The sequence below is a fragment of the Amblyomma maculatum genome, chromosome 11 (genome assembly GCF_055883805.1).
Source record: "Amblyomma maculatum isolate TAMU_Amacu chromosome 11, ASM5588380v1, whole genome shotgun sequence".
Taxonomy (NCBI): domain Eukaryota; kingdom Metazoa; phylum Arthropoda; class Arachnida; order Ixodida; family Ixodidae; genus Amblyomma; species Amblyomma maculatum.
This window is the reverse complement of record NC_139354.1, coordinates 107237661-107264039: the sequence shown is the minus strand read 5'-3', so window position 1 is coordinate 107264039 and position 26379 is coordinate 107237661. Positions and strand designations below refer to the sequence as shown.

General features: G+C 46.5%; 1 protein-coding gene across 1 annotated transcript in view; it reads right to left on the bottom strand.

Moving 5' to 3' along the window:
- Positions 1–25592, bottom strand: part of LOC146174615 (uncharacterized) — a 48437-nt gene extending 22845 nt beyond the window's left edge. Inside the window, exons 1-9 of the mRNA XM_084583780.1 lie at positions 25519–25592; positions 22180–22275; positions 21543–21693; positions 20087–20218; positions 12471–12551; positions 12350–12397; positions 12199–12264; positions 12035–12097; positions 301–372 (exon numbers count right to left, since the gene is read on the bottom strand). Of these exons, the coding sequence (XP_084439906.1) occupies positions 301–372; positions 12035–12097; positions 12199–12264; positions 12350–12397; positions 12471–12551; positions 20087–20218; positions 21543–21693; positions 22180–22272 (706 nt within the window). The 5' untranslated portion in view covers positions 22273–22275; positions 25519–25592. The remainder of the gene's footprint in view (positions 1–300; positions 373–12034; positions 12098–12198; positions 12265–12349; positions 12398–12470; positions 12552–20086; positions 20219–21542; positions 21694–22179; positions 22276–25518) is intronic.
- Between the last annotated feature and the right edge of the window lie 787 nt (positions 25593–26379).

Sequence of the window (26379 nt, the reverse complement as noted above, 5' to 3'; positions counted from 1 at the left end):
CGTGACCGCCACTATACTGGGATTGAACCGACGTCCTTGAGATTAGTGGCAGGGATCTCAAACCAATCAGCCATATATTAGGAGGGCAATTTCTTATTGCCTGCTGTGCATTCCTCTAGCACTTTTTACACCAATTTAAAATTGGCTGTACTATGCAACTCCATTACGCAAAGTTGGCATAGAGCTTTCCAAACAATCAGCAATTTTTTTTTCTGCATGCACAAGGAGAAAAGCAAGCTTGGGTTTCTCAACATAGTAGTCAATCTCAAAGCATCTAAAAGCAGCATAGTGCATACATACTGTTATGTTGGTCTTCCTCCACATTCATGCTGGTGCTGTTGCGAACAACACGCTGTGAAGTAGCGTCACTCCCTGCAAAGGCAGAAGATATGTTGGCAGTAAATGTTGCTCGACCTGTACAGTAGAACCCCTTTACAGTAGGTCACGTGGACCGGAAAATATCTTTATATCAGTTTATATCAGTTGTTTGCGACGAAATGGCCTTGAAGATGCTGTCTGGTAATCAAGTGGATACAAACTAAATATGACTTGATGCTTTATGGAAAACAAACACTCCAAAATACCTTCCATCCTTCTTTTAATGTCTCTTCCTGCAATTTTCTCTACATTTTGTGTGTACTTTACCATGAATGCAACATGGCTATGAATGCAATTGAGTTTGATTTCATTTCAAAACCAAAACCTTACATGAACACAGCGTCGTACATCTTCTGCTGTTTCTGCCATTTAAAGGCAATTAATGAAAAAAGTACGTCATAACTGCACATGCTACACCTCCACTTCTTGCCACTGCTGCCTCATGCTTTGTGCTGCGCAGTGCTACGAACTTTCGGCTGTTCCTTCTCCTTCCCTACTTCTCAATGCACTTTTACTCCCTGAACACATTGCAACACCGCATACTTTGCCTCCCAGCTCCAAGGTCTACACAAATTTGGCTATTCTCAAACCTAATGAGCATGGTGGTGAAACAATTAAAAAAAAAAATGTGCCGTTTTATTCCTTCTTTTTCAAAGAAAATTACGCCTCGCGATAGCGTGCGGGCAGTGCTGTCATTTCTTGGGAAGTAGGTTACCGCAGCCAGGCATACTTTACTATAACCAATTTTTAAGGCAAAAGCCTTTCTAGGCTCACGGTGTGTCAGCAGAAAGTGAATGACAAACGCTTCATCAGGAAATGTCCGCCATATGAAGACAGATTATTAAGCACTGATTACAGAAGGAAAAAAATTACCGACGATTACATTACTTCCTAATGCGAAATTTGAGCGCAGCAAATAAGCTGTTTCACCTTTTCGATAGATTGAGGCAAAGAAATCGAGCAACACATGTATGCGCTATCACAGAATTTTTTTTTTTTATTTTTCACACATATTCCTTTAACAAAGACTCCTTTCTCGGCGGCGGCGATGAGCTTCTGCTTCAGCCTCGCTTACACCTGATTGCTCTCAACAGTGGCAATGAGCCTCCGCTTCGGCGGTGCGAACGGCAGCGTCTTCTCGACGGCGGCGATGAGCTTCTGCTTCAGCCTCGCTTACTGCTCTGAATTCTGGCGGCGACAGCGCTGGGCCTCTGCTCTGGCAGCTCGTTTAGCAGCAGCAGCAGACGGAGGACTTCCACCGGTCGTCTCGCTCATGGCTCAGAAAGAACTGGCAGATAATTTCGCAGTGGCGAACGGCAGCGGCAATTTCGGCTCGGGCGGTGAACATATACAGATCCGCCGCCACCGATCTGGCTCTCTGATTGCCACCGCACAGGGGTTGCATTGGAGGAGGAGCGAAGAAAGGAATTAATTAAGTTCGAGCCGGCGCTTTGACAACCGGAGACTCGCAGGAAGAGGGGGGAGGGGGGCGGCGTGTACACCCAGCGGCAAACGATGGGGGCAGAAGCGCGCGCAGCAAGCGGACAAAGCGATAAAGGGAGGAGGGAAGAGATAGCAGCGACTGACTGATGCTGCTGACGCCGACAGTGAGTCAACCCCAGCAGCTGCGGAGTTGGTTTCAGGGACAACGCCGCCAATGCCGACGCAAACAATATGATACCCTCGCTTCCGCAGCGCCAAGAACCAGGTCTAGCCGTGGGAAGGTGGTCACGTATTCGTCGACGGGCCGGGGCCTACGTGAAATAACCGGCGCGTCGGCAACTGAAGAGCACCCTATCCGCCACACAGGAACAGGGGGGGGGACCCTCCCCTCCTCTTTCTGCATGGCGGCGACGGTGTTCGATGCAGTCACGTTATCTTGACTCTCTAGCGGCGTCAGCGGCATCCAGCGGTATCAGTCGGTCGCTGCTAGCGCTGGTTACGAGGCCGACGCCGACGCGAAACCCAGGAACGGATGCCAAAGAGCTGCGCTCTAAAATGATTGACAGTGACAATTAGTGATTAATAGAGGTTATAACAGATTGGTAGAGGTTATATTGACTAAAGTGACTACTAATGACTTGTAAAGACCAAAATGTCTAATGACGACTTGTAACAGCTACAATTGATTAGACCGATCCCACCGGCCAGTTTCACGACGCCATTGTTGCCTACGCTGGTACAAGTAGTCATCCGGCCACTGCAGCCGCTCTATAGCCACCTGGAGGGCCTGCGCTCCGCATTTCTGAACTTTAGCTCTTGTGTATGCAAGAGTGCAGTGGGAAAATTCACCCGTGACGTTGCTGGATGATTTAACAGGAGCACAAGAGACAATAAATGACTAGTTAAGGGGGGACGCGGGTCTTAAATCAAGCGACAGATTGTACAACTCGTTTAGTCCAAGAACCATCGGCATCGTTGTCGTCGTAGTAGTTTTTGGCACCGGGTATCAGAAATAATCTGGGACGGAGTAAGAAATCGCATCATGGTAATTTGTGGTTCTAGTGACTGATGATTGAGTGGTGTGTGACAGCGGATGAGTCAATGAAATCATGGTATTTAGCTAACTGTGGAATTAAAAATTCGTAAACCTGGAAAAAGTTGTTTTGAAGGTGTTAAAATACTACAGTGAAAAGGCAATGCTTGATAATGCTAAATAAAAATTTTGAGTCTACTGATCAATTATTTAATTAAAATACCTTAAAAATGAAAAACTGGTAAAAGTGGTTAAAGGTGTCAAAATACTTGCTTATGCTGATCACAAAAACGTTAGAAAATAAGACACTTAAAATGAAAAAATTCGAAAAGTGAGAAAACATCGTCCGTGTGTGTGTGTGTGTGAAACACTTTCGAGTCATACACTTAACAGCGTTGGGTAATTGTCCCCCGTAATTTTTTGCTAAAAAGCAAAATCTCCGACACAAGTTGCTTCAATGAATTAGCTGGAACAGAGAGTATGCAGGTATAATTTTACAATGTATTGCGCATTTCTTACGTAAACATGTGTACTGCCACAGATTCTTGTATAGGAATATACACTCAGCATTTTAACATAACAAAGAAAAAAGGTTTGGAGCACATTTGCATTCGTGCATTATATTTCCAGAATAGATCAGCCACCACACCATAGCGGTTGTATACGCCAAACTTTTTGCTCCATCAACCCTTTTCTTATCCCTATGTGTTATTTATTACAAGCTGCAATATTATGTGTGAGCGCTGTGTTACTGCAGTCCCCCGTACATGCGTGGCTTATGTTGTTTAATTGCAAAGCCGGTATCTAACATGCACTTATGCATGCGTGCACCTGTATTGTAAACAAATGCACAGGGGCGATAAAAAGAAATGCGAACAGAGCGGCATCTATGTGCTTTATCATTCACACTTCTCTTCCCATCGTGGTAGCACATGCATGGTAAGAATACGATGATACAGCCATCCACATGAACAACTCACACGGCGAATTTAGTGATATTTTCATGAAGTGCACTTACATAGAAAGAATGACACTTTCGGTGCTCGCTGTCATACAGCTAAATAGAGTGTCATTTTGAAATGACGGCAGTGCCAATACGGATGCTGTAGCCCTATGTGGAAATTAATTCGTTTTCCCGAAAACACCTTAAAGTTTTTTTTTTATTGCAAGCACAATTACCCCAAGCTAATATTCAGAGTTTATTTGTGCGTCTGAGTACATAGGTTTTACTAAAAACGCATCTCGATGTCGCTCGGGCATGTTAGCTTGACCGTGCTTTTTGCTAATGTGCATGGTTATGGCTATTTACATGCAAAACTGACCTCGTTTATGCTATATGGTTACGCTGCGACTAGCTTTCCGCTGTAGTGCCGCTCGTAAGCGCTCGTGGCCGGCAGAACGCGCTGTGCAAGTAGTGCTTGGCCGTGCTACAGTGTACGCGCTCCTCCGTGGTTGTCGCTATGCCTATAGTTTTTGTTTCGCATTCAAGAATCAGCGTGTGGCACTTTCTTATTGGCCAGCTTAATAGGATATATGACTCACTCATGGCACTGCTTTATTGTCAACCTTACTATCAGCTGATAATATGAAAAAGGTGCAATTCAATTCGACGATGACTTAGGAGCGGAGCTAGTGTATACATGTACAAGCTGACCTGAGCTTGTACACGTATAGCTAGCGTATACATGTGAGCTGCGCAGCGGCGGCGGTGGCAATGACTATGAAGCTGTGAGCAGAAATTGCTCGTATCGCAGCCACTCGGTGCGGGTCAACGATCCCCAAGAGGGATTCATTTTTGACATTGCATTACTCCAGGGCATATTATTTACGAGAAAAAACAAATTCTTTCACACTTTTTGACAGCAGGAGGAAAAGTGGTGCTGCCTCCGGCCGGCGTTTGAGAGAAATACTGCCGTGTCGGGTGACGACTTTCTAGAGACTGAGTTACGAACAACTCCAACTTCATTTTGATGCCGCTTGAGATACCGCATTAGTACAGCAGCAAACGAACGCCTTCGCCTTAGCGCAAGCACCGAGAGCGAGGATAGCTATTCAAGTTTAGGAATCGTTTTTAGTTGGTGACAGCTTAAATCTTGTGCCTATTAAAAGAAACGCGCATGAAATTACGATACAAACTTCAAAACATTGTAATTCTCAAGATATGTATAAATAATATGTGAATGCTCTGCAGTGAGAATACACACTCGCCTGCCGGGCAAAGTGTAGTGATTTCGCCAAACTCACTTCGTGCCGAGTGAGTTCAGTAGCGAGTGCCATTAACGTTTATCGTGGGACATAATGCGAATGATACTAAAGGCGAGTGTCACTCGTTGAAAGTGGCACTAAACTTGCTCATCTGACAGGGATACTGTACGTAAAAACACTTTGCAACAAATGCAAACATCACAGCGCATTAGACCGCTCAATTTTGGTATTTTTTTTCAATCGCAATCATAAATGAAGACGTTAAATTTTTATTGACGTAACGTGCTTCACGAAACTCTTTGCAACAGCTTAGCCGGGATTCTCTGGCCCAAGATCATGTGAATTTTTAAGAGTCATCCTTAGGGTTACAACATTCACTGAAACCTCATTCTTTTGCGATGATCCGTAGATATCACTGTTATTATGGAATTTTATCGAATACTGGTTGTGTGCGGAATCCAGGTAAGCACTGTTATGACGGACTCGGTGCCGGATTCAAAACTGCCGCCAACCTACGCTGTATCCATATGATGTCCGCCACTAAGATACATAAATCAAAAAGCATGCATGCTGTAAAGAAGACAAAGAACAGAAAACGCTGCGGCATCGCCGTCACCATCGCTTGTCTCCGGCGCCCATCTCGCTCGCGCTGAAGCTGTGCCCTGCGGCTGGTAATTCGATCCCTTGTGCCCAAAGTACTGCCAGCGCTAGACGTTCCAACCAACCATTAAATCCACATTTCACTTGGTGGAGGCCAATCTGAAGTTCCCTGTACCCATCTCGCCCTGGAACTTCGCAGCAGAACATTGACTACCCCAATGACGGAGCCGACTTCATTGCACCTGCCTCCGCCCGTCACCTGCACAGGTGCGCTCCGTCAACGGGACCCGACTACCTTCAGCGGAAGCAGCGATGACGACGTCGACGATTGGCTGACCACTTACGAACGGGTCAGCCGTCACAATAACTGGGACGACAACCGTAAGCTCAACAATGTCATCTTTTACTTGAGCGACGTCGCTAATCTGTGGTTTCGAAACCACGAGTCGGACTTTTCCACCTGGGCGAATTTCAAGACTAAATTTTCTGATGTCTTTGGCCGCCCCGCCGTCCGAAAACTCCGCGCGGAACAGCGTCTTCGATCGCGACTACAGCTGCCCGGTGAAACGTTCACCAGTTATATTGAGGACATTGTTGATTTGTGTCGCCGCGTTGACCCGACCATGACCGAGGCCGTTAAGATACGTCATGTCCTCACAGGAATTGATACCGGCGCTTTCAACATGCTTATCGCCAAAGGTCCCAATACGGTCAAGGAAATATACGACCTCTGTCAAAGCTACGACGAACTCCGCAAGGAGCGTGCTTTGATTCGCCAGCCTGATGCATCACTCGCTGGATTAGCCGCGGAGAGGGAGTCATCTAGCCTCTCTGAAGACATCAAGGCTTTTATACGTCAGGAGGTCGCGCGCCAACTGTCCCTACAGCCATATGTTAAGGAGTCGTCAACAACTGGCCTTGTTCCGGAGCTTCGCCATGCAATCCAGCAGCATGTCTCTGAAGTCCTCCCTAATCCTGTTCCTCAATCAGCTCCGGTCGCACCCTCAATGCCGTTACTCACGCCCACAGTTTCATCGTCCGGCGTTGCGCCACTGAGCTACGCTCCAGCATTCGCGCCGGCTCCTCCTCAAGTATTGCGTCGCACGTAAGCCGAAGTCACTTCAAGTCCACCGCCTGAGCCAGCATATGCCTATGTTTCGCCCCCCATGCGGTCCGCACCAACAGCCTTTGCTCCCCCCTTGCGTCAGACACCATCTCCATGGCGCACTGCGGACAACAGGCCTATTTGCTACCACTGCGGCATCCCCGGACACACTACACGCTACTGCCGGCGCCGAATAAATATGGCCTTTGCTGCACGGCCTGCGCCGCCTTATTTGGCCCCCCAGTTCCCAGTCCCATCGGGTCCTCCAACAGCACCCCCTGAACCTCCGGACTTCCGCCCTCGTCGTTCGCCATCACCACGTCGCCGCTCCATTTCGCCAATGCGCCGACGACCCGCTGCCCAGCCGGAAAACTAACCGCCGCAGTTCGCGAGGCACGAACTGCGTATCCGACCGAATTTCAAAGTCCTCGTCTTAATCCCGCGAATTTTATTCCTGTCATCGTTGAAGGTGTTCATACTCTTGCGCTCGTCGACACCGGTGCCGCTGTATCAGTTATCAGCCAAAAACTCTGCCGCTCCATCCGAAAGGTGACTACGCCTCTCGAGGGACTATCGCTTCGTACCGCATCCGCTCACAGTATACAGCCGACAGCTATCTGCACTGCTCGCGTCGTCATTGCTGCAGCCTTGTACATCATCGAATTCGTCGTTCTCCCCACATGTTCTCATGACGTCATTCTCGGCTGGGATTTCCTGTCCCAGCATCATGCTATCATTGACTGCGCCAGTCCTCAAGTAGAGCTTATTGAATCGAGTGATGCACCGTCTGATGCCCTGCTCCACGAGCAGTGTCCTTGTTTTGCGACCAAACTCCTCATAGCACATGACACAACCATCCCACCCGTTAGCGCTGTTCTGGTTCCCCTCACTGCCTCTTTTACCACCGCCGCGACAGTCCTCTTTGTGCCCTCTAACGTTGTCTGCCGCCGCCGCCACTTACCGCTGCCGTTTGCCGTCCTTGACGTGAAAAACGGCGCTAGCACACTTCTGGTAGCCAATCCTCTTCCCTCTCCCGCTATGTTGATCGAAGGGGAGTGCCTCGGCCGCACCGAGCCCGTGGACCTTCTGTTCACCTTTGATGATGTGTCATTCCCTGCTTGCCAAGTTGACGCCTTGACTCCAACTCGTGTGGCTTCAGATCCGCTACAGCGGGACCTTTTTGACCATTCCGTGGACAGCGCTCCAGAACCGCGCCACCGCGAGCAACTTCTTGACCTTCTACACCAATTCCGCGCCTCCTTCGACATTCCGCAATCTTCCTTGGGCCGCACGACGACCGTTTCCCACCTCATCGACACTGGCGCTCACCCACCTCTCCATCAGCGGCCGTATCGGGTGTCCCCGACTGAGCGCCGTGTTATTGCCCAACAAGTCGATGACATGCTGCAACGCGGAGTAATTAGAGAATCCTGTAGCCCATGGTCGTCTCCTGTGGTTCTAGTTAAAAAGAAGGATGGCTCCATACGATTTTGTGTTGATTATCGCCGCCTCAACAAAATCACTCGTCGTGATGTGTACCCCCTCCCACGAATCGACGATGCCCTAGACTGTTTGCAAGGCGCAGAATTCTTTTCCTCACTCGATTTACGCTCCGGGTATTGGCAGGTGCCCATGGCAGAGGCGGATCGTCCTAAGACCGCCTTTATTACTCCAGACGGACTATACGAATTTAATGTTATGCCATTCGGACTCTGTAACGCCCCAGCCACATTTGAAAGAATGATGGACACTGTACTGCGCGGCCTGAAATGGAACATCTGTTTATGCTACCTCGATGATATCGTCGTCTTTTCAACCGACTTCCCGACCCACCTGACTCGACTTCGCCAGGTCTTCACCTGCCTAACCCGCGCCGGTCTTCAACTCAACCTCAAAAAGTGCCGCTTTGGTGCCCGCCAGCTCACAATACTCGGACATGTTGTGTGTAAAGATGGAGTTCTGCCTGATCCTGAGAAGCTGCGCGCCGTCGCTGACTTTCCGAAACCGACCACTTTGAAACAACTGCGAAGCTTCGTGGGCCTCTGCTCGTACTTTCGTCGTTTTGTTCGGAATTTCGCAACCATCATAGCCCCCCTTACACAGCTCTTGAAAGGCACCCCTAACCTCTCCTCTTGGTCGCCAGCCTGCGATGATGCATTCGCGACACTGCGCAATGTTCTGACGTCACCCCCAATCCTTCGCCATTACGACCCTACTGCACCTACAGAACTTCACACCGATGCCAGTGGTGTCGGCCTCGGCGCCGTCCTCGCCCAGCGCAAGCCTGGCTTCTCCGAATACGTTGTCGCCTACGCAAGCCGTGCTCTCACCAAAGCCGAGTCCAACTACTCCGTTACCGAAAAGGAGTGCTTAGCAATCGTGTGGGCTGTAACGAAGTTCCGCCCTTACTTATACGGCCACTCCTTCGAGGTAGTTACAGATCATCACACTCTCTGCTGGCTCGCGTCTCTCAAGGATCCGTCTGGCCGTCTCGAGCGCTGGGCTCTCAGGCTTCAGGAATACGACATCCGTGTAGTGTACCGCTCTGGCCGCAAGCACTCTGACGCCGACGCTCTTTCTCGGTCACCGGTGCGCTCGCCTAACTCATCGTCCCCTCCTCAAGCATTCTTGTCAGCACTCACCATTGAGGATATGCCTTTCGAGCAACGACAAGATCCTTGGGTTTCTAACCTGCTGGATATCCTTGGCACTACTTCCGCGGCTACGCATACTCGGGCACTCCGCCGACAGGCCTCCCATTTCGCCATTCGGGACGGCCTTCTCTACCGCAGGAACTACAACTCAGACGGCAGAACGTGGCTTCTTGTCATTCCGCGCCACCTCCGCTCCGAGGTTTGTGCCCACCATCACATTGACCCTCAAAGCGCTCATGCCGGCGTCCTCAAAACCTATGATCGAATTCGTCAGAGGTACTACTGGCGGGGAATGTACAATTTCGTACGGCGCTACATTCGCTCTTGTACCGCCTGTCAACAACGCAAGATTCCTCGCCACCCCGCTGGCCCTCTCCAGCCTTTACCTTGTCCAGCTCGCCCGTTTGATCGCGTGGGAATCGACCTTTATGGTCCGCTACCATGCACGGCCGCTGGTAATCGATGGGTCATCGTCGCAGTCGATCACCTGACCCGTTACGCCGAGACTGCTGCACTTTCCGCGGCGACAGCCCGAGAGGTAGCCCATTTTCTTCTACACCACTTCATTCTTCGACACGGCGCCCCTCGCGAGCTACTGAGTGACAGAGGTCGTGTCTTTCTTTCCGAAGTAGTTCAAGAGCTCCTGTCGTCTTGCAAATCGATACATCGGGCTACAACCGCGTACCACCCACAAACAAACGGCCTCACGGAGCGCTTCAACCGTACGCTTGGGGACATGCTCGCAATGTATGTTACATCTGAATCGGGAAGCTCCAACTGGGACCAGGTACTGCCATTCGTAACGTTCGCGTACAACACAGCCACCCAAGCAACAACTGGGTTTTCGCCCTTCTTTCTCTTATATGGCCGTGAACCATCTTGTACTCTGGACACAATTTTGCCATACCATCCAGATGCCTCTGAGTACAGTGCCTTGTCAGATATTGCACAGAAGGCCGAGGAATGCCGGCAGCTAGCTCGCACGTTTACCTCCAACACTCAAGGCTATCGCAAAGATCAGCATGATACCGATACCCCTGCTCCCACGTTCCTGGCCGACAGCTTCGTTTGGCTATGCGTTCCTGCCACCAACAAACTAGACACCAAATACCACGGACCTTATCGCGTCTTGGAACGCACATCCCCTGTGAACTACGTCATCGAGCCAGTCACCCCTTCTTCCGACCACCGCCGTCGCGGCCGCGAGGTTGTCCACGTTAGCCGCCTCAAGCCATATTACAACCCTCTGGTCGTCTCTTCTCCCTGAGTCGCCAGGATGGCGACTTCTTCACGCGGGGGAAATGTAAAGAAGACAAAGAACAGAAAACGCTGCGGCATCGCCATCACCATCGCTTGTCTCCGGCGCCCATCTCGCTCGCGCTGAAGCTGTGCCCTGCGGCTGGTAATTCGATCCCTTGTGCCCAAAGTACTGCCAGCGCTAGACGTTCCAACCAACCATTAAATCCACATTTCAATGCAAATGCAGCACCTCAAAACAATTGCTTTGCATCAAGGTCTAATCATACACGGCTCAAATGACACGATACTCACTGCGGAATCAATTGTTAACAACGGAAATAAACATTAAGGTGACCTATTTGTTCCGCCGTTAAGGACAATGCTTTTCATACTTTAATACTTAATTTTCGTTATTTCTTACATTTTATTTACATTCTTATTTTTCTGCACTGTTGCCCAGCATCAGCAATCATTGTCTTTTCATTCTGAGCATTTCGACTACTTTTACCCACTTTTTTAATTCATCATTTTTCCATTACGTAAATTCATTATTTACACACTTTAAATTTTCTCAGCATAATTAAATATTGGGTTTTCAGTCTGAGCATTCTGGCACATTTAAACCCTCATTTTTACATTTGTTATTTTTGTGTTCTTAATTACTAAGTTAATCATTAATGAATTATTTTGTTTAACCTCATCATCGCCTATCGCTCACACCAATCAATAATCAATCATAAGAGCCACAAATACCATGACACAACTTTTTACTCGGCTGCTGATTATTTCAAATACCTAGGGCCAACTACGCCGACGGATTTTTGACCAGACGAGCTGTGTAAGCTACCACTTGAAGAAACAGAAGGACCCTTAGAACGTTAAAGAGACCCTGTAATATTGTTACGCGCCTTCACAGAACATCACGGAAGAAGATGAATGGTTAGAGAGATTGGTAAAGGAAACAGAAGAGAAAGGGCAGAAGGACGTTTGTGGGCTTCGTCGTGGTCTCGCTTTAATTGATCCCTCTGTAAATACCCCCTCCCCGTGCGTACTAAGCATGTAACAGTTATGGTGGAGGTGATTGGGTATCAAACACGCAGCGTTTCATCTATCTAAGAAGCTGTAGGCTTCCTGGCTTATCACCAATGCCAGCGGACATGAATGAAGACGGCAATACCGAGCAACCAGGACCATCCACGGCAAACAACTATAAAATGTCTACTATAAAGGAGGAAAAATATACAGTCGTCTATGGAAGATGAAGTGGGACTTCAGTTTCACTGTACTATATCTGAGATTACTTTAGGGGGTTCTACTGTACTATCAGGATACGCAGCAAGCCTCAAAGCATCCAAAAGCAGCATAGTGCATACATACTGTTGTGTTCGACCTCCTCCACACCCATGCTGCTACGAACACGCTGTGAAGTAGTGTCACTCCCTGCAAAGACAGGAGATATGTTGGCAGCAAATGTTGCCTGACCAGTATCAGGATAGGCAGCAAGCCTCAAAGCATACAAAAGCAGCATACTGCATACATACTGTTAGGTTCGCCCTCCTCCACATCCATGCTGTTGCGAACAACACGCTGTGAAGTAGCGTCACTCCCTGCAAAGACAGATGTTGGCAGTAAATGTTGCCCGACCAGTACCAGGATAGGCAGCAAGCCCCCAAGAATGCTGCAAGAACCTACCTGCGTTAATGGGCAACCTCAAAATAAATTTCGTTGGAAGGCCACTGCCTGCAATGAAGCCATGATAAGCTGTGTTATCACTACATTTCAGCATGAAACTTGAGAGGTGCGAAAGCCTTACCTGCTTCCGAAGAGGACGACGGAACAAAATTTGCAATAATGTTGCTGCCTTGTCGCCGCTCTGCTGTGCTTTGTGGAACCTCTATAAAAAAGTTGGAAATGAACAGTATTGTTACTTTGATGAAAAATTTCTAAGCAAAGCAGCAAAGGTCCTTTCATCCCTCTTTAGAGGCAAGAAACATGCTTGGCATGACAAAGATTTGTACAACACTTAGCAACTACTGTAACAGCCACGTAAGCTCGGGTACGCATGGCACTGTTTGTTTTTGAGACTGATGTTCTAACAGAAAAGTAGAATTTTTCTAGTATTCTTTTCACCAATGTGGAATCCAGATTATCCACAAGCCTTATTGCAAAAAAAAAAAAAAATTACTATGTGCCAGGTGGTCCTCTTATCAATATAATCAGAAGGAACTGCACGCAATAAAATGTGGCCCTGAAAGGGAACTTTGTTGACAGAAGACACATCGCCCCAAGTTATTCCAAGTAACATTTTAGGGAACGTGTGGCTTATTGCTCAACCTTGATGATTTGAAACACTCTGTGTGTGCAACCTGCAACCTTTAGTGGTAGGTGACTCATCAGGCCTGCTCATCTCCTAGCTTCAAAGCCAAAGGCACTGTGGAAGTCACTTTACCCTTCATTTTATTGGAAACTTCTAATGTTTTTGGTGGCCTTTATTAGAGGCCGCTAGCCCGACAGCACCTTGTATTGCGGCCTCAATGTGAAACAAGGTTCATTTTCGTCACTTCACACTTAGACGGTGTGCAGTGTACCGTACCACCAGCATGGGTCCACCTCATCCTCTTGCTTCTGCACTGCAAGCAATCATGGCAGCAGCTTCACCCTTCTACGTGCCTAGCACATGTAACACATTGCTGAACAGAATTTGCAGAACACATTGCTGTGGAGATGCCTGCAATCGTCTGCACGGTCATGGTTACAGGTCGAATATGGACAGAAGTATCTTCGGCATACTCACGCCATGCATCACAGGCAGCCATTTGTGTTTGGTAGCTGCACACAGGACATGTCACATGAGGATAATTATTTATGAGAAAAGTGTTACAGTGGTAAAGGAAAAACGTGCAGGCAGACAACAGACAGGATGGGCATTGTCCTGTCCGTTTGCTCATTCGTCCTTTCACGCCGTAAAAAACTTTTCGCGCTAAGAGTGAACCAACGAGCCTAACAAGTGGTTGTGTTAAGGGTAATCCTACATGTGACAACTGTTTTTATGCACTTGTGGCCTTTACAGGAGTGCATATAGCAAGTATGGAAGAGACGATAGCCAATGGTTGCTAAGTGTAACAAACTGGATTCCAAGGGAAGGTAAGCGTTGCAGGGGGAGGCAGAAAGTTAGATGGGAGGATGAGGACAAGAAGTTCGCAGGGGTCAAGTGGATGTAGCTAGCACAGAACCAGATTAATTGGAGGAAAATGGGAGAGGCCTTGATCCTGCAGTGGGTACTGGGGAGATCGTGTCTCCTTGCCTAACACCTTTGTTTATGGGAACTTTGTTACTTTCTTTATGCAGAACTATGGTTGCTATGCAGCCATTATAGATATCTATAGATATAGTGCTTTCACATACGGCTCGTCTGCACCATGATTTCGCAATGCCTGTATGACTGCTAAGCTTTTCACCGAGTCAAGTGCTTTTTACCTGCTTAATCTTTTGCTTGATTGAAGTCTAAGACTGTCCTGAATCTGTTAGCAATTACCTAAGTAAACACCTTATATGTAACAGATAATAAGCTGATTGGTCTGTCACTTTTCAAGTTCTTAGTGTCCCCTTTCTTACGAATTAAGATAATGTTAGCATTCTTCCATGATTCCTTACCGTCGATGACACCAGGCATTGCGTATACATAGAGTGGGCAGTTTGCCTAGCATGATATCCCCCCAGTCCTTCAACAAATCTATAGTTACCTGATTCTTCCGAGCTGCTTTAGTTTCTAAAGCTTTCTAAACCTTATCCTTTGTCAGTGGCGGGGCGGCTGACTGCTTTTCCCTACTGCCAATCTCATTATTGTCCTGACTACTTTGATGACTGTATAGCTCACTGATTAGCCTTGATATCTCTGCCAGTTCTATCCTGTCTGTTGAGTTGGAAGCTTTCAGACTTTGGCATTTCTTAATCAAATCTCTCGTCTCCTTAGATAGTTTACCGGCATCCTCTCCAACTATCCTACTGCCTAATTCTACCGCACTCAGTATTGATATCTCTGAAATTATTGTTCATTGGTTCTACGCTATGGTCCTCATCTTCGGTTAAAGCTGAGTATCTATTCTGTAGCGAGATTCTGAATTATCCTGCCCTCCCCATCACTGCTATTTCTTTGATGGACTTCTTTTTTACTAATCTGTTTCTTTCCCTCTTCTGATCTAGACTAATTCGAGACCTTAACATCCTGTGGTCACTGCATCGCACTTTTTCGATTACCTCTACATTCTGCATAATGCCTGGGTTAGAACACAGTATGCTGTCAATTTCATTTTTAGTCTCCCCGTTAGGGCTTCTCCATGTCCACTTCCGGTTCTTTTGTTTGCTGAAGAAGGTATTCATGACTTACTGCGCTTTGCAAACTCAGCTAGTAACTCCCTGCTATTCCTAGAACCTATGCCATAGTCACCCACTGCCTGCTCTCGTGTCTGCTTTTTCCCTACCATGGCACTGAAGTCACCCATTAGTAATGCATACTGCATCCTTACATCTTCGTACAGAAGCTTTAGACTGCCTGGTCGTCATGACTACATGTAGGAGCATCGGCCTATACAACCTTCAGTTTATACCGCTTACTAAGCTTAATTGTGATGCTGCCACCCTCTTATTAAGGCTATTGAGTTCCTCTATGTTACCAGCTATTTCTAGTTCTCGTTTCTCAGGTAAACCTTGATAAAACAGTACATGCCCGTCCTTCAGTACAGTATATGCCTCATTCGGCCTCCTAACCTCACTAAGCTCTATGACATTCCATACCATGCCCTCTAATTCCTCTAACAGTACTGCTAAGCTTGCCTCACTAGTTAGGGCTCTAGCATTAAACGTTGCCAGGGTAAGTTTCCAATGGCGGCCTGTTCGGAGCCATACATTCTTAGTACCCCAGCTGCATCACAGGTCTGACCGCCGCCGTGGTCAGTTGCTCTGCAGGCATTGCGGACTAAAGGCCGGGGTTTGTTAGAGTATTCATAGGAAGTTGCGGCCAATTATTACATCAGGGTGGCCAAATCCTATTCTGATGAGGGATGAGGCAGTGCATTTCAGGAGGTGTTCACCGACATCGGGTCTCACCCCCAAACCTGTTTATGCAATTCAATCCAACATGCGGACTTTTTTTCTTTTAATCTGGTGGAGAATTGTGTGGGACCGGAATTCGAACCATGGTCCTCTTTCTTGCATGCAAGGCATGTTCTACCTCTACGCCACCGCAGTAGTGCCCAAGATCCTATCAAGAAACTGCAAAGGCTCTCTGAACCAAGCCTGCTCGACAGTGTGCATTTCTCTGTCATTGTTAATTCATTGAGACTCAAACCTGTAGGCCCGTACCATGACCCCCCCTCCCCCCACTCCTTCCATTGCTATCTCAAATTCCATCCCTGGTGGATAGATAAATCCAGGATAGATGAAGACATCTTTCTGAAGCTTACTTGGTATCTGTAATGCAACAGTCCATTGGTCAGGCAGTGAAAAGCAAAAACGCCTCAAAGCATCATGCTATATTTAAAACTGGACAGACCCCTTTTTAAATATATACAATTAAAGCAAACAATTTTTTTTTTGGCCATGGCACATCTGAGAGCAGCGGGTTACTGGATGACAAGTCTGCAGATTGAGACTCTTATCAACCTAATAAGTCGACAGTGAAAGTGCCGTTCCTACAGACCAGTCATTGCCAAGCAAAAATGCTGTTGTTGCAATATATTTGGTTCAGCAGCGTTGAACCCTTGTAATTTTTTTTTTTTTTGCATTTTTTTAATCCGATGGCGAATTGCGTGGCACCAGGATTCGAACCACTGTCCTCTAGCACGCGAGGCAGACATTCTACCTCTAAGCCACCGCTGCACTGTACATATAGAAAGCATCGTGCAGCAGTGCTTTCTATATGTACCATCTGTTCTTTTTTTTTTTTTTTTTTCAGTATCTTGCTACCTCTTTCTTAAACGCACTTGTCTCTTTGCTCATCCATAGCCTAACCCTGTTTTACACTGCGCAAATCTGGATGAACTGACTTTCATGGTCTGCACAGGGCTGCTCAATATGAAAGAGAACAAAGTTGTAGCATTACAATTAAGTTAATCGTTACTCTGCCATTTTATGTGCCAAGCATACTTTCTTTTTCTGTTTTACTGACTAAAATTCCTCTTGGCATATGTAATGCGCAAAAGTCATTTTCGACTTTAGTAGAGAAGAAACTAATTGTCTTTTTTGCATAATCTGATTGTTCCCTTTCATACTGGGTACTACGCACGAAGAGCAGTGGTAGAAATCTAGCAGTGAGCGCAACTCGAGGAGGTGCCATGCCTAGGTGCGTATTTACTTTTAGCAAGATTTTATGCCTTTCATTTACAATTTCAGGTCGCCTAGATGAGTTTTTGAAACGAAGCGGTGCCCAGCAAAGTATTTTTAGAGGAGGGAGGAGGAGCAAGATACCCCTATGTCATCAGGCACCTAAATTCACCGCCTCTCAAGGCAGCCCGCACGCTCCATCTGCGGCAGCTAGGAAAGGAGGAAAAAATAAAGAAAAATCAAAAGCACATGCAGAACCATGACAGCGCCGGAGTGTCCGTCACCAGAGACCGGAAAAAAAATCTCACACCAAAAAAAAGGTGTGCAGAGAGCAAGGTTGCGCCCACTCCCCCAATCACTCCACCCGGTCATCAGAGAGGTGGGGAAAAAAGTTCAAAAAGAAAAACCGTGCTGAAAAGGCAAGGAGGACCAGGATGGCAATACATAGCGGTGATGTAGGTTCTATGTCGCCCTTGTTGTCAATTGACCCTCTGCGTCCAAAACTGAGTCCCTTGTAGCAAAAACATGCAACGTGACCACATGATACGTGACGCTGTTGAACGTCGTCTTCTCTCCAAAACTCACGAGTCTTCTTCCTCTTTCCTTATGCGTATGCGTTCTTCTTTCCTTATGCGTTGCACCGCCTAATGTGACAATATTTAACACATTAAAATGAAAATTCATGAAAAGTTGCTGCAAGGATGCCTATACTTCAATAATGAAATTTACTTTCTAACTTCGACACATAATTCAATTATTCAAATGAATACAGTCGTGCCTCGTTAATATGGACACTTTGGTTTCCGACCAAAACTGTACATAAAGCGAGTCATAATAAAAACGAAAAGGATTTTATCGAGAAAACAGAATTGTAATTAATGACTGCTTTTGTAGATAACGGCGTGCACTGGAGTCAAAATTTGACAGAACACCGGCACTTTTGAGTGCATTATCGTTATCATTGCTCTCTTCGAAAAATTGTAGTGTAGTCTGAAGCGACTCGCATACCATGACACGCGTGGTGGTGGGCTTCGTGTTGGTGGAACTTTCAAGCACGAACTCCTCACTGACTGATGAATCAGCGTCCGATTCTCTACTCACCCCCACTTCCAAAATGGCCTCGTCACTGAGCAAAGTAGCCGCTAAGTAGCTACTTGAGATTCTTCTGAGACGAGGAAACAGCCGAGCTGTCGATACTAGTCCCACACGGCTTGGATTGACTGAGATGGCTTTTTCCGCTTGTATTCACAGATTGCTTGCTTCGCGCCTACGTTCAGCTCTGTTCTTTTGTATTTACCTCCCGCCATGCCAAAATCCAGACTCAATTTTAGGGTTACAGGCTCCTGATGCTTTGCACTTTCTTGCCTAGTTAACCTTTCTGCCTTTCCGTTCTTCTGATTCTCTCTTTTGTGCCTTGTACTGTTTCCGTAAGGAAGCGAGGGAGTCAAGTTGGCAAGCTGCTATGCAGAGGGCTACCGAACATCCTATCTTCTTGGCGCCGTTTCTATGTGCTCCTATAAAACAAACATTGCATGCTGAAGTACAGTTTAGAACGACGGCTAGCCGACTAAGAAGAGCTCAGACCTTGTCAAGGCCGCATCGTTGACTTAAAGCGAAGCAGACATGCGGACCTCCTAAGGTGCAAAATATGGCAGTTCGGCAGCGCAACAGAGACGAAAGCTCCATAAACCCCGCTGCGCGCCCCTCCTACGCAGTGGGCCCAAACCCAGTTTCGAACCTTGCAGCCTGCAAAGGTGGTTCTGTTTGTCTTGCAAAGGTACTTCCTTTGAGCCTCACTAGAGCTAGAGCCTCAGCTGCAGCAGTCCTAAAAAAAAAAAAAAAAAAAAAAAAAGGGCCACATAATGGGCTTTTGCCGCGCGAGGCGGGCTTGTTGTCCGATGGCGGAACGAATCACTGCCATATCGGCGCAACTATTTAGGCCGTGACACCTTTTCCCAAGCATTTCACCCCAGAAGAGCCGAGCACCAGGCCGGGGGAAAGCTTGTACCCATTGAAAAACCGGTGGGTAACCGGCAGCACCAGGGATCGAACCCGGTACCTCCCGAATGCGAGGCGGATGCTCTACCACAAGGCCGCCGCTCCAGGACAGGACGCCCGGTCTCGGTTGCGTGCTCGTACATCGCCTTTTTTTTTGTCGCCCTACTTTGTGAGTGTGTCTTAACTCTCACCGAAAAGCATTAACGGCTTCATGGAACACATACTGTGCTTTGGGAAAGAAAACTTCAGTTCCCGCCGCCCCTGTAGGCACTTGTCTTTCTTCCTGTCACTTCTTTCTTACGCTTTTACCAGCCTTTCTGTTCACGTTCAGCAGAATTTATTGCAACCAGACGTTGCTGTTTTCCCGACTGTGACGGCACCGCCGCTCCACCTAGAAATCTCCTGGTTCCCTCCTTTCGAGGTCTTTCTTACACCGACCCTCGGTTTGCTGTGTACGTTCCTCTCCGCTATTGCTCCCCCCCCCCCCCCCCCTCTAGAACGGCGACACGCCCGCTTCGGTTCTTTCTAACCCCACAGGATTCGTTCAGGCATCCGGCCTATCGGCTGTCGCGTAGGTTCGCGGGCGGCGTGCCCTTCTTTAACTTGCATTCGGAGTCCTCTGCTTTTTTTCAAGCACTGTCCATATTACCGAGACAAAACTACATGGGCCCAAGTGGGCCGTGTGCATTCCTCCCCTGTCCATTGCTGAGACAGCGAATTTCCATATTAACGAGGCATAAATACACTGAAAACATTTCGTCCCCAAAAAACTGTCCATAATTCGGGTCGTCCATATTAACAGGGGTCATATTAACGGGGCACGACTGTATGCGCTAAAACTATTTTTGGGAACAGCACAAAACATGGCCCAAACTGCTTCCTTGTATTCTGCGCTGGCTATTTACTCAAGTAAACGCATGCACTACTCCAAGTTTTCCACAAAATGGCAAAAAAAAAAAAAAAAAAAAAAAAGAACGAAGACAAAGAGGTTGCCTTGTATTGCCCAGTGGGTGTTTTCGATCTCTAGTTAAGGCTATGCTATACACGTGGCACATAAGCCCAGTCGTCTTAATCTAATGCTGAAGAAAAGGGAGAGAAGAGTACGCTCACCGATCTTATCCAAGAGGGCCTTTGCAAGTCGCTGGTTGAGTGCATTCGCGTCTTGCAGCTCCTTCTGCAGCCTTTTGATTTCTTCATGCAGTGCACTTTGTGAATCAGATGTCTCCTTCTGATTCTGAAAAGCTGGGCCAAGCAAACACCACTGCTTTACTTGCTCACTTAAGACAGGGCTCGCAAAATCATGTTGCTACATGGGCAGCATTGAAAAAATGTCCTCCCTCACAGGACAGCAGCCGAAAAATAACAAAAAATAAGAAAAAACACAATACAGCAATGGGAAAGAACAAAAACAAATATCCAAGCAATTAAAATTGCAGAAGTTCAACCCTCCTCGAACTAAGCTTTAGGAGCATTAGCCATCAGCCGCAGCCGCGGTCGTCACCGATCTCGTTTCGCATTCGCTCGTGGTAAGCTTCTTCGCAATGGGACTTGCAAAGGACCTAGTCAGGCTTCCAGTTTAATGGTTTTCTGCAATGCAAAATTATCATTTTTGCCCATCTTTTATTCTATACAGGTCTAAGCCTGTTGTGCTCTTGGTGATGCAGGCTGTGCAACATTATTTTTATTCCTTTTCTAATATCCCACACTAATTTCAGTTGTTCAATGGTCTCAGCAGCCTGCCTGGCACATCTGTGTCTGTCTTTAGCAAAATGGCATATGTGTTTGCATTTCTTGCCTAGGGTAAATAACGGATCAGTGCAGACGAAACTTTATGACGATGATAAAATTTACTGCACAGTGCATGAGTGTGTTGCAGTTTTACCACAGGTGTCATCAGCCGATCTGCTCGTTCTGATGCGGGGTCCTGAAACCCAGTCGCGGCAGTGGTTTCTTGCGGCGCAGTTGTGGCAAGGTGCCAATGGAGCCTGTGCATGCATGGTAACTAGCTTGTATAGACGAATCACCTTGGAAATTAGTTGCAGTAGAGCTTACGATTTAAAGTAATCAACAAAACTGTCTCGTTTCCAGGCCACACTCTCCCATTCTTCATGAAAAAAAAAAAAAATGCAGTGCTTGCTGCCTTGTTCCTAAACACTGGCTAGTCAGGATGGCCTTGAGAGAACAACAGAATGGGTACGACTGTCAGTATCGCAGCCGCTTATCCTCAAAAGAAAAGACATACACTAATAAGTAATTAGTGAGCGTGAATTGTTCGGTGCATCGCTGTTGAAGGCAGCCGACGTCCACCCAGAGTTCACGTAGACTAAGGGGCCAAGGCATCTCAATTTTCACAAAGAATGTGTGCTGTCTGAGGAGGGGGGCTTTTATTAGTCGATTTTGCCTGGAAGTCAAGTCTGGTTGTAAAGCTGATGGCATGTGCATTTGAAGCAAAGGCTGAAATATTTTGAACCAGCAGGCCACATCAAAGAGCTCCGCAGGCCACATGCGTCCCCACGTTTGAGACCATACTTTAAAAAAATAAATAAATAATGAAGTGCATGCTCACCGATCTTATCCAAAATGACGTTTGTTAGTCGCTGATTGAGTGCATTCACCTCCTGCAGCTCCTTCTGCAACCTTTTGATTTCTTCTTCCTTGCATCTCAAAGCATTTTCAGGCACTCCATTGGCCATGTTCGGCTGTGCAGTCTCATTCTGCTGATACACGACAATTTCAGGGCTATAGTTACAGCACCAAAATTCAGACAATAATAGGGTATTAACACAGGGGAGAGCTCTACCCTTATGCGATGAGGACATTGCATTGCAATAAACATCACTCCTTTGGGTGGCAGTATGGTGGTGGGCCTCCCAAGGATACAGGTGTGTTTGTTTAGCTAACGCTGAGGAAACACTCCCTGTATCCTTGGCACTAAGTCCATCGTCTCATCAGCACTTCCTCATGCATTGTCGCTAGAGGTAAAGGCAAACAAAGCAACAGGGTGTAAGAGCCAGTACAGGGGTCACAGTACACCAAGTCTCTGTCATCAGGTCCCCCTTGTTGGCTTTTTGACACCCGTGAAAATGCTGGGCTGGGACAGGAAGTTTCGCTGGCCCGTATCATAATCCAATTCCTTACCCTACCAAGCTATCCCATGTGAATGCCACTTAAGGCAGAGAAATATTGCATAAAAAGGCTCATACCTCCAATTCAGTATCTTCCCTTTCCTCTAGAGTGACGTCGTGTATCACCTGCGAAGCTTGCCGTCGGTAGTTTCTTGCATTTCTAGGAGGCATTTCCTGAAAATGGAAGAAAAATAAGGTATCAACAGGCAGAGATGGTTCCATATATAAGATCATACAAAAAGGTGGCCGGTCAGCTTCATTTATAGATTTAATTAATACGTTTTTAGGTTATTGCCTGATGACCTGAATTAAAAGCTGCTTAATTGCTTTTGCACCCTAAAGTTTTAAACGCACAGAAAATATTTTGCCATGCACAGATAGAGTATCCCCTTGCTCCTTCTGCTGTTCTGCCAAACTATGGTTTTGAAAAACTGGACTTTATTAACAATGGGCACACGAAAATTTTCAGAGCAAAATCATGAATGCTTTCTTCTCTGCATCTTATAAAATTCTTTCTTTTTTTTTCCAGATTCAAAGGTTTAAGGTTTTCTAAAATTTGTCGAACTTGGCTGGAGAACATTTCTTTCTCCAGGATCATTTCTTTCTCTCTTTTTATTTTTAGAAATATATTTGCCTCAAGAAAGGCGTATATGCCTGAACTGCCATAATTATACGCTGTTTTCTACTTAACTATGTCTATTACACTGGTGAGGTTCACTTCTATATGTTGTACAAGTAAGATGTGGTGTGGACTAGAAAAACACGAGACTACACAAACTTCTGATGATGATAAAGCATAAAGGTTCCCGACATAATTTAATCATCCGCCACATATTCTTCAGTATATTAGTGCTCAGGTGTGTGAAAAAACATGCTGCATTATAATAATGTTGTACTAGCTGAAGCCCCTTCAGTGAGATCCCTGTGCAAGTCTCAGTAGCACACAATACTGCTGTGATATGAGATCGTCTCTGATGGCTTTAGAGGAAGAGAAGAAAAAAAACCTTAACGAAACCCAGCTTCTTACACTGTGTCTGGAGAAGGCACGAAGTAAGGCTGCCCATGAACAAAAGCAATGCGCACATTCCTGCATTCTTCTACTTTCTCGCTTATCGCTAACTTGTTGACGGGCTTCTTCTTTACTAATTGCTAACGAGCTAATTTAAGACCTTATCATCCTACAACCACATCCTAATGTGCTGAGCACCCCCCCTTCCCTTCAGGCTCAGTGGACATGAGGTTTATTTCATTTTCAATCTCGTTATTCAAGCTCTACCATGTGCACTTTCAGTTCTGCCATTTAAAAGGGTATTATTTATCCATAAAACATTTCATTTAGTAAAGCCTACTATCAACTCCCCCTACTATTCTTGGAACTTACGCCATAGCCATCCACTGCTTGGCTTCCAGGGCGCCTTTTGCCAAACTTGGCATGCTTCTGCTTAGCGCACAGGCTTCAGCTTTATACCCCGCAAACTACTCACCCTTCCCTCGTTGAATGATTAGGTGCTTTTCAAACCAACTACTGTTACAGTCGAAAATGGCTCCCATAGGCTGTTCAGCTTTATGTGCATTGACTCCAGATAATCTCGAGGAAAAGCATACCACAGATACAGATGTTTATATTAGCGCAAAATAAGGAACACAATGGAAAACAACATTATGCTTGCGGTAAAGCATAGGTCCTATTATGCATTAAAACTTGAGCATGACATTGCAATTTAGCAAGCCTGCTGCAAAGTGTACCCTATGATCTGGTAGCGAAAGGCAGCGTCTGTCCTACTGGCAGCTGGCAAAATTCCCTGGGAGATATTCTCCCGGCACTCACCTCTGGCTGGTTATTTAAATGAAGCAAGGCAACTTCTAATGTGCAAACACTAATTCATGATTAAAGCTGCAAAGACCGAGTCGAGTGCAAGACCTGACCTTGAAGTGACTCCTATTGAATGGGAAACAGCGCAACAGAACGCCGGTGCAGACAAACACAGGACGAGCGCTGGCTGGATAGTTAAAGTTTATTCAATGAACGAACACAATATATGTTGTTGATCGGGTGGTCATTTTTTCCATATATTGTGTTCCTTCATTGAATCAACTTTCAGTCAGTTGCGAGTTGGCACTCATCTTGTAGCTCGCTGCTTCGGCATTTGTCTGTTGTGCTGTTTTTAATTCAATATGTTTCACCAGCTCGCCCATTTGGCTATAGTCTTGAAGTGACCTGGCCAACCTAGCATAGCAGCTATGTAGCAACAGTCAAACAAACAAAAGCGGTAGTCGAATCCAGGTACTTCTCGTGAGAAGCGAGCCCTGAACCTCATAGCTATCGGAACAGCCGATCACATTATGCCACACTCTCCCACTCTGCATTACATACACTTGTGTTCGTCAACTTCCATCCAGGTGCAATGGATCCAAACTTAATGGGATTGCACTGCCCTCTAAAGGTGCGTTAAAGGTGAGTGAGAGCTTGACTAATGAGCTCAGCCCATCCCTAAAATTTGGGTGGCTAATCCCTAGGTATGGCTTTGTGCATATCAAAAACTGAAATTCGAAAGTTGAGTTGAACCACATTCTAAGCCAACTACACGAAATTTGGGTGGGCCACCCCCAAAATTAGGTTAGAAGGTCCTTAAAGGTGGATGGGCAGTTCAGATTTGGATGCTCCTGCACAATACCTCATTGGTTGGGGGTGTCAAACCGTTTGTCATTTTCTTCACTTTTTCCTGGCTCTGATTCTTTTGGCTACCACGGAAATGTGGCCGAGATGCTTTCATTGTTTACAGTTGCAATCCAAGCAGCATTCAAGTTTATTGCTAACAGTGTTAGAGTGGAGTAAACAGCAGAACAAAACCTAGAAAGCGTCATGGCGTCATTACAGCGCAGGAAAGTAGACTCGAGCAGAACGGTACGCTGGTATGCAATATAATAATATTTGCGAGATAAGGCATCGGCGACGAAATCAGTATTTTAAAAATTTCATTATGACAGATAATGCACTTATTGAACCTTTCACAGCCAAACAAGCTTTGGAGTCAATCAATGCAGAGGTACTGCAGCAATCGCCTTGTTTACATACACCAAAGTGGCGAGTAGGTGCGATGTTTGCGATGTGCCGGACAAACCATGTTGAATGGCAAGTTTCCGATTTAGTAGGTGCGATTTTGTTTGCGTAGGCCTGCTTAAACATTTTTAATGCACACTGACATCGTAAAGCACACCTGGGTACAGCACATTGCCCTCGCCTCCGTTAAATGCAGCCGTCAGTGCACACAGGTCACCCGGCTCAGTAGCCGAGCGACCAAATCGCCGTCATCGCGACCGATCGTCTTTGTTCAAGCTGGCTAACCCAAATGGCACCTCAGTAATTTAAGATCATAAATGTGTTAAATATGTTCTTACCAACTTTTATAAACGTACCTGCCAGTGCGTGCATAAAAGCCAGGTAATAGTCTTGAACGCTGTCGCCTTTCCTGCACAACACCCCAACTTTTCTTACGGGGTCAAACCGTTTACGACACCTTAAACGAAGTAACGGAAAGTATGGCTCGAAATCTGTCCAATTAAAATCGTCAAACTACATCCGCCCTGCTTCAACTTGCCGTTGTCAGATGGGGAGGGGATTGACACCCGAAGGTGCCGTGCCTGCTTCAACCACTTCAACTTCTTCCCACCTAGATTGTGGCTTGGATACAGCTTTGTCTCATGACGACGATCGGGCAGCTGGACAGCGGAAAGACTATTTGCACGTCGTTCGTTTCTGCTTGGTGCTTGGTAATGCTTGGTGGTGCACTGAGGCTAGAAGCGCAAGACGACGACGGATGCAGAACTATGATCGCATAAGGCGGCAAAATGGACACCGCAAGTGCTCAGCTATTGTTTAGCCACTTGACATGAATTTTGACTGTAAAGTTCTATGACTGAAATGTTAGGCATCAGCAACGGGTCATGTAAACACATTCTGTGGCTCATTTCTGCAGGAACTTCACTAAAAAAGGGGCCTTCAAATGAATCTGCACGCACATTGAATCATAAGGGCGTAAATGAGTGAATCTGCTTTACATCGAAAGCCAGGCTTCCTCACGATAACAAGGTGGAAATTTCGGCTAGTTTAGTACATGATCTGTGACTAGAAGCAGAGAGAGGGGACACGACGCTGACTAACAACCAGATTTTTATTACACATTCGTGAGTTTTATACCTCTCGTTAGTACGTCCAAAAAGAAAAAGGAAGATAGAGAATCACAAAAATCTTACAAGATAAAAATGTGGCAGAAGATT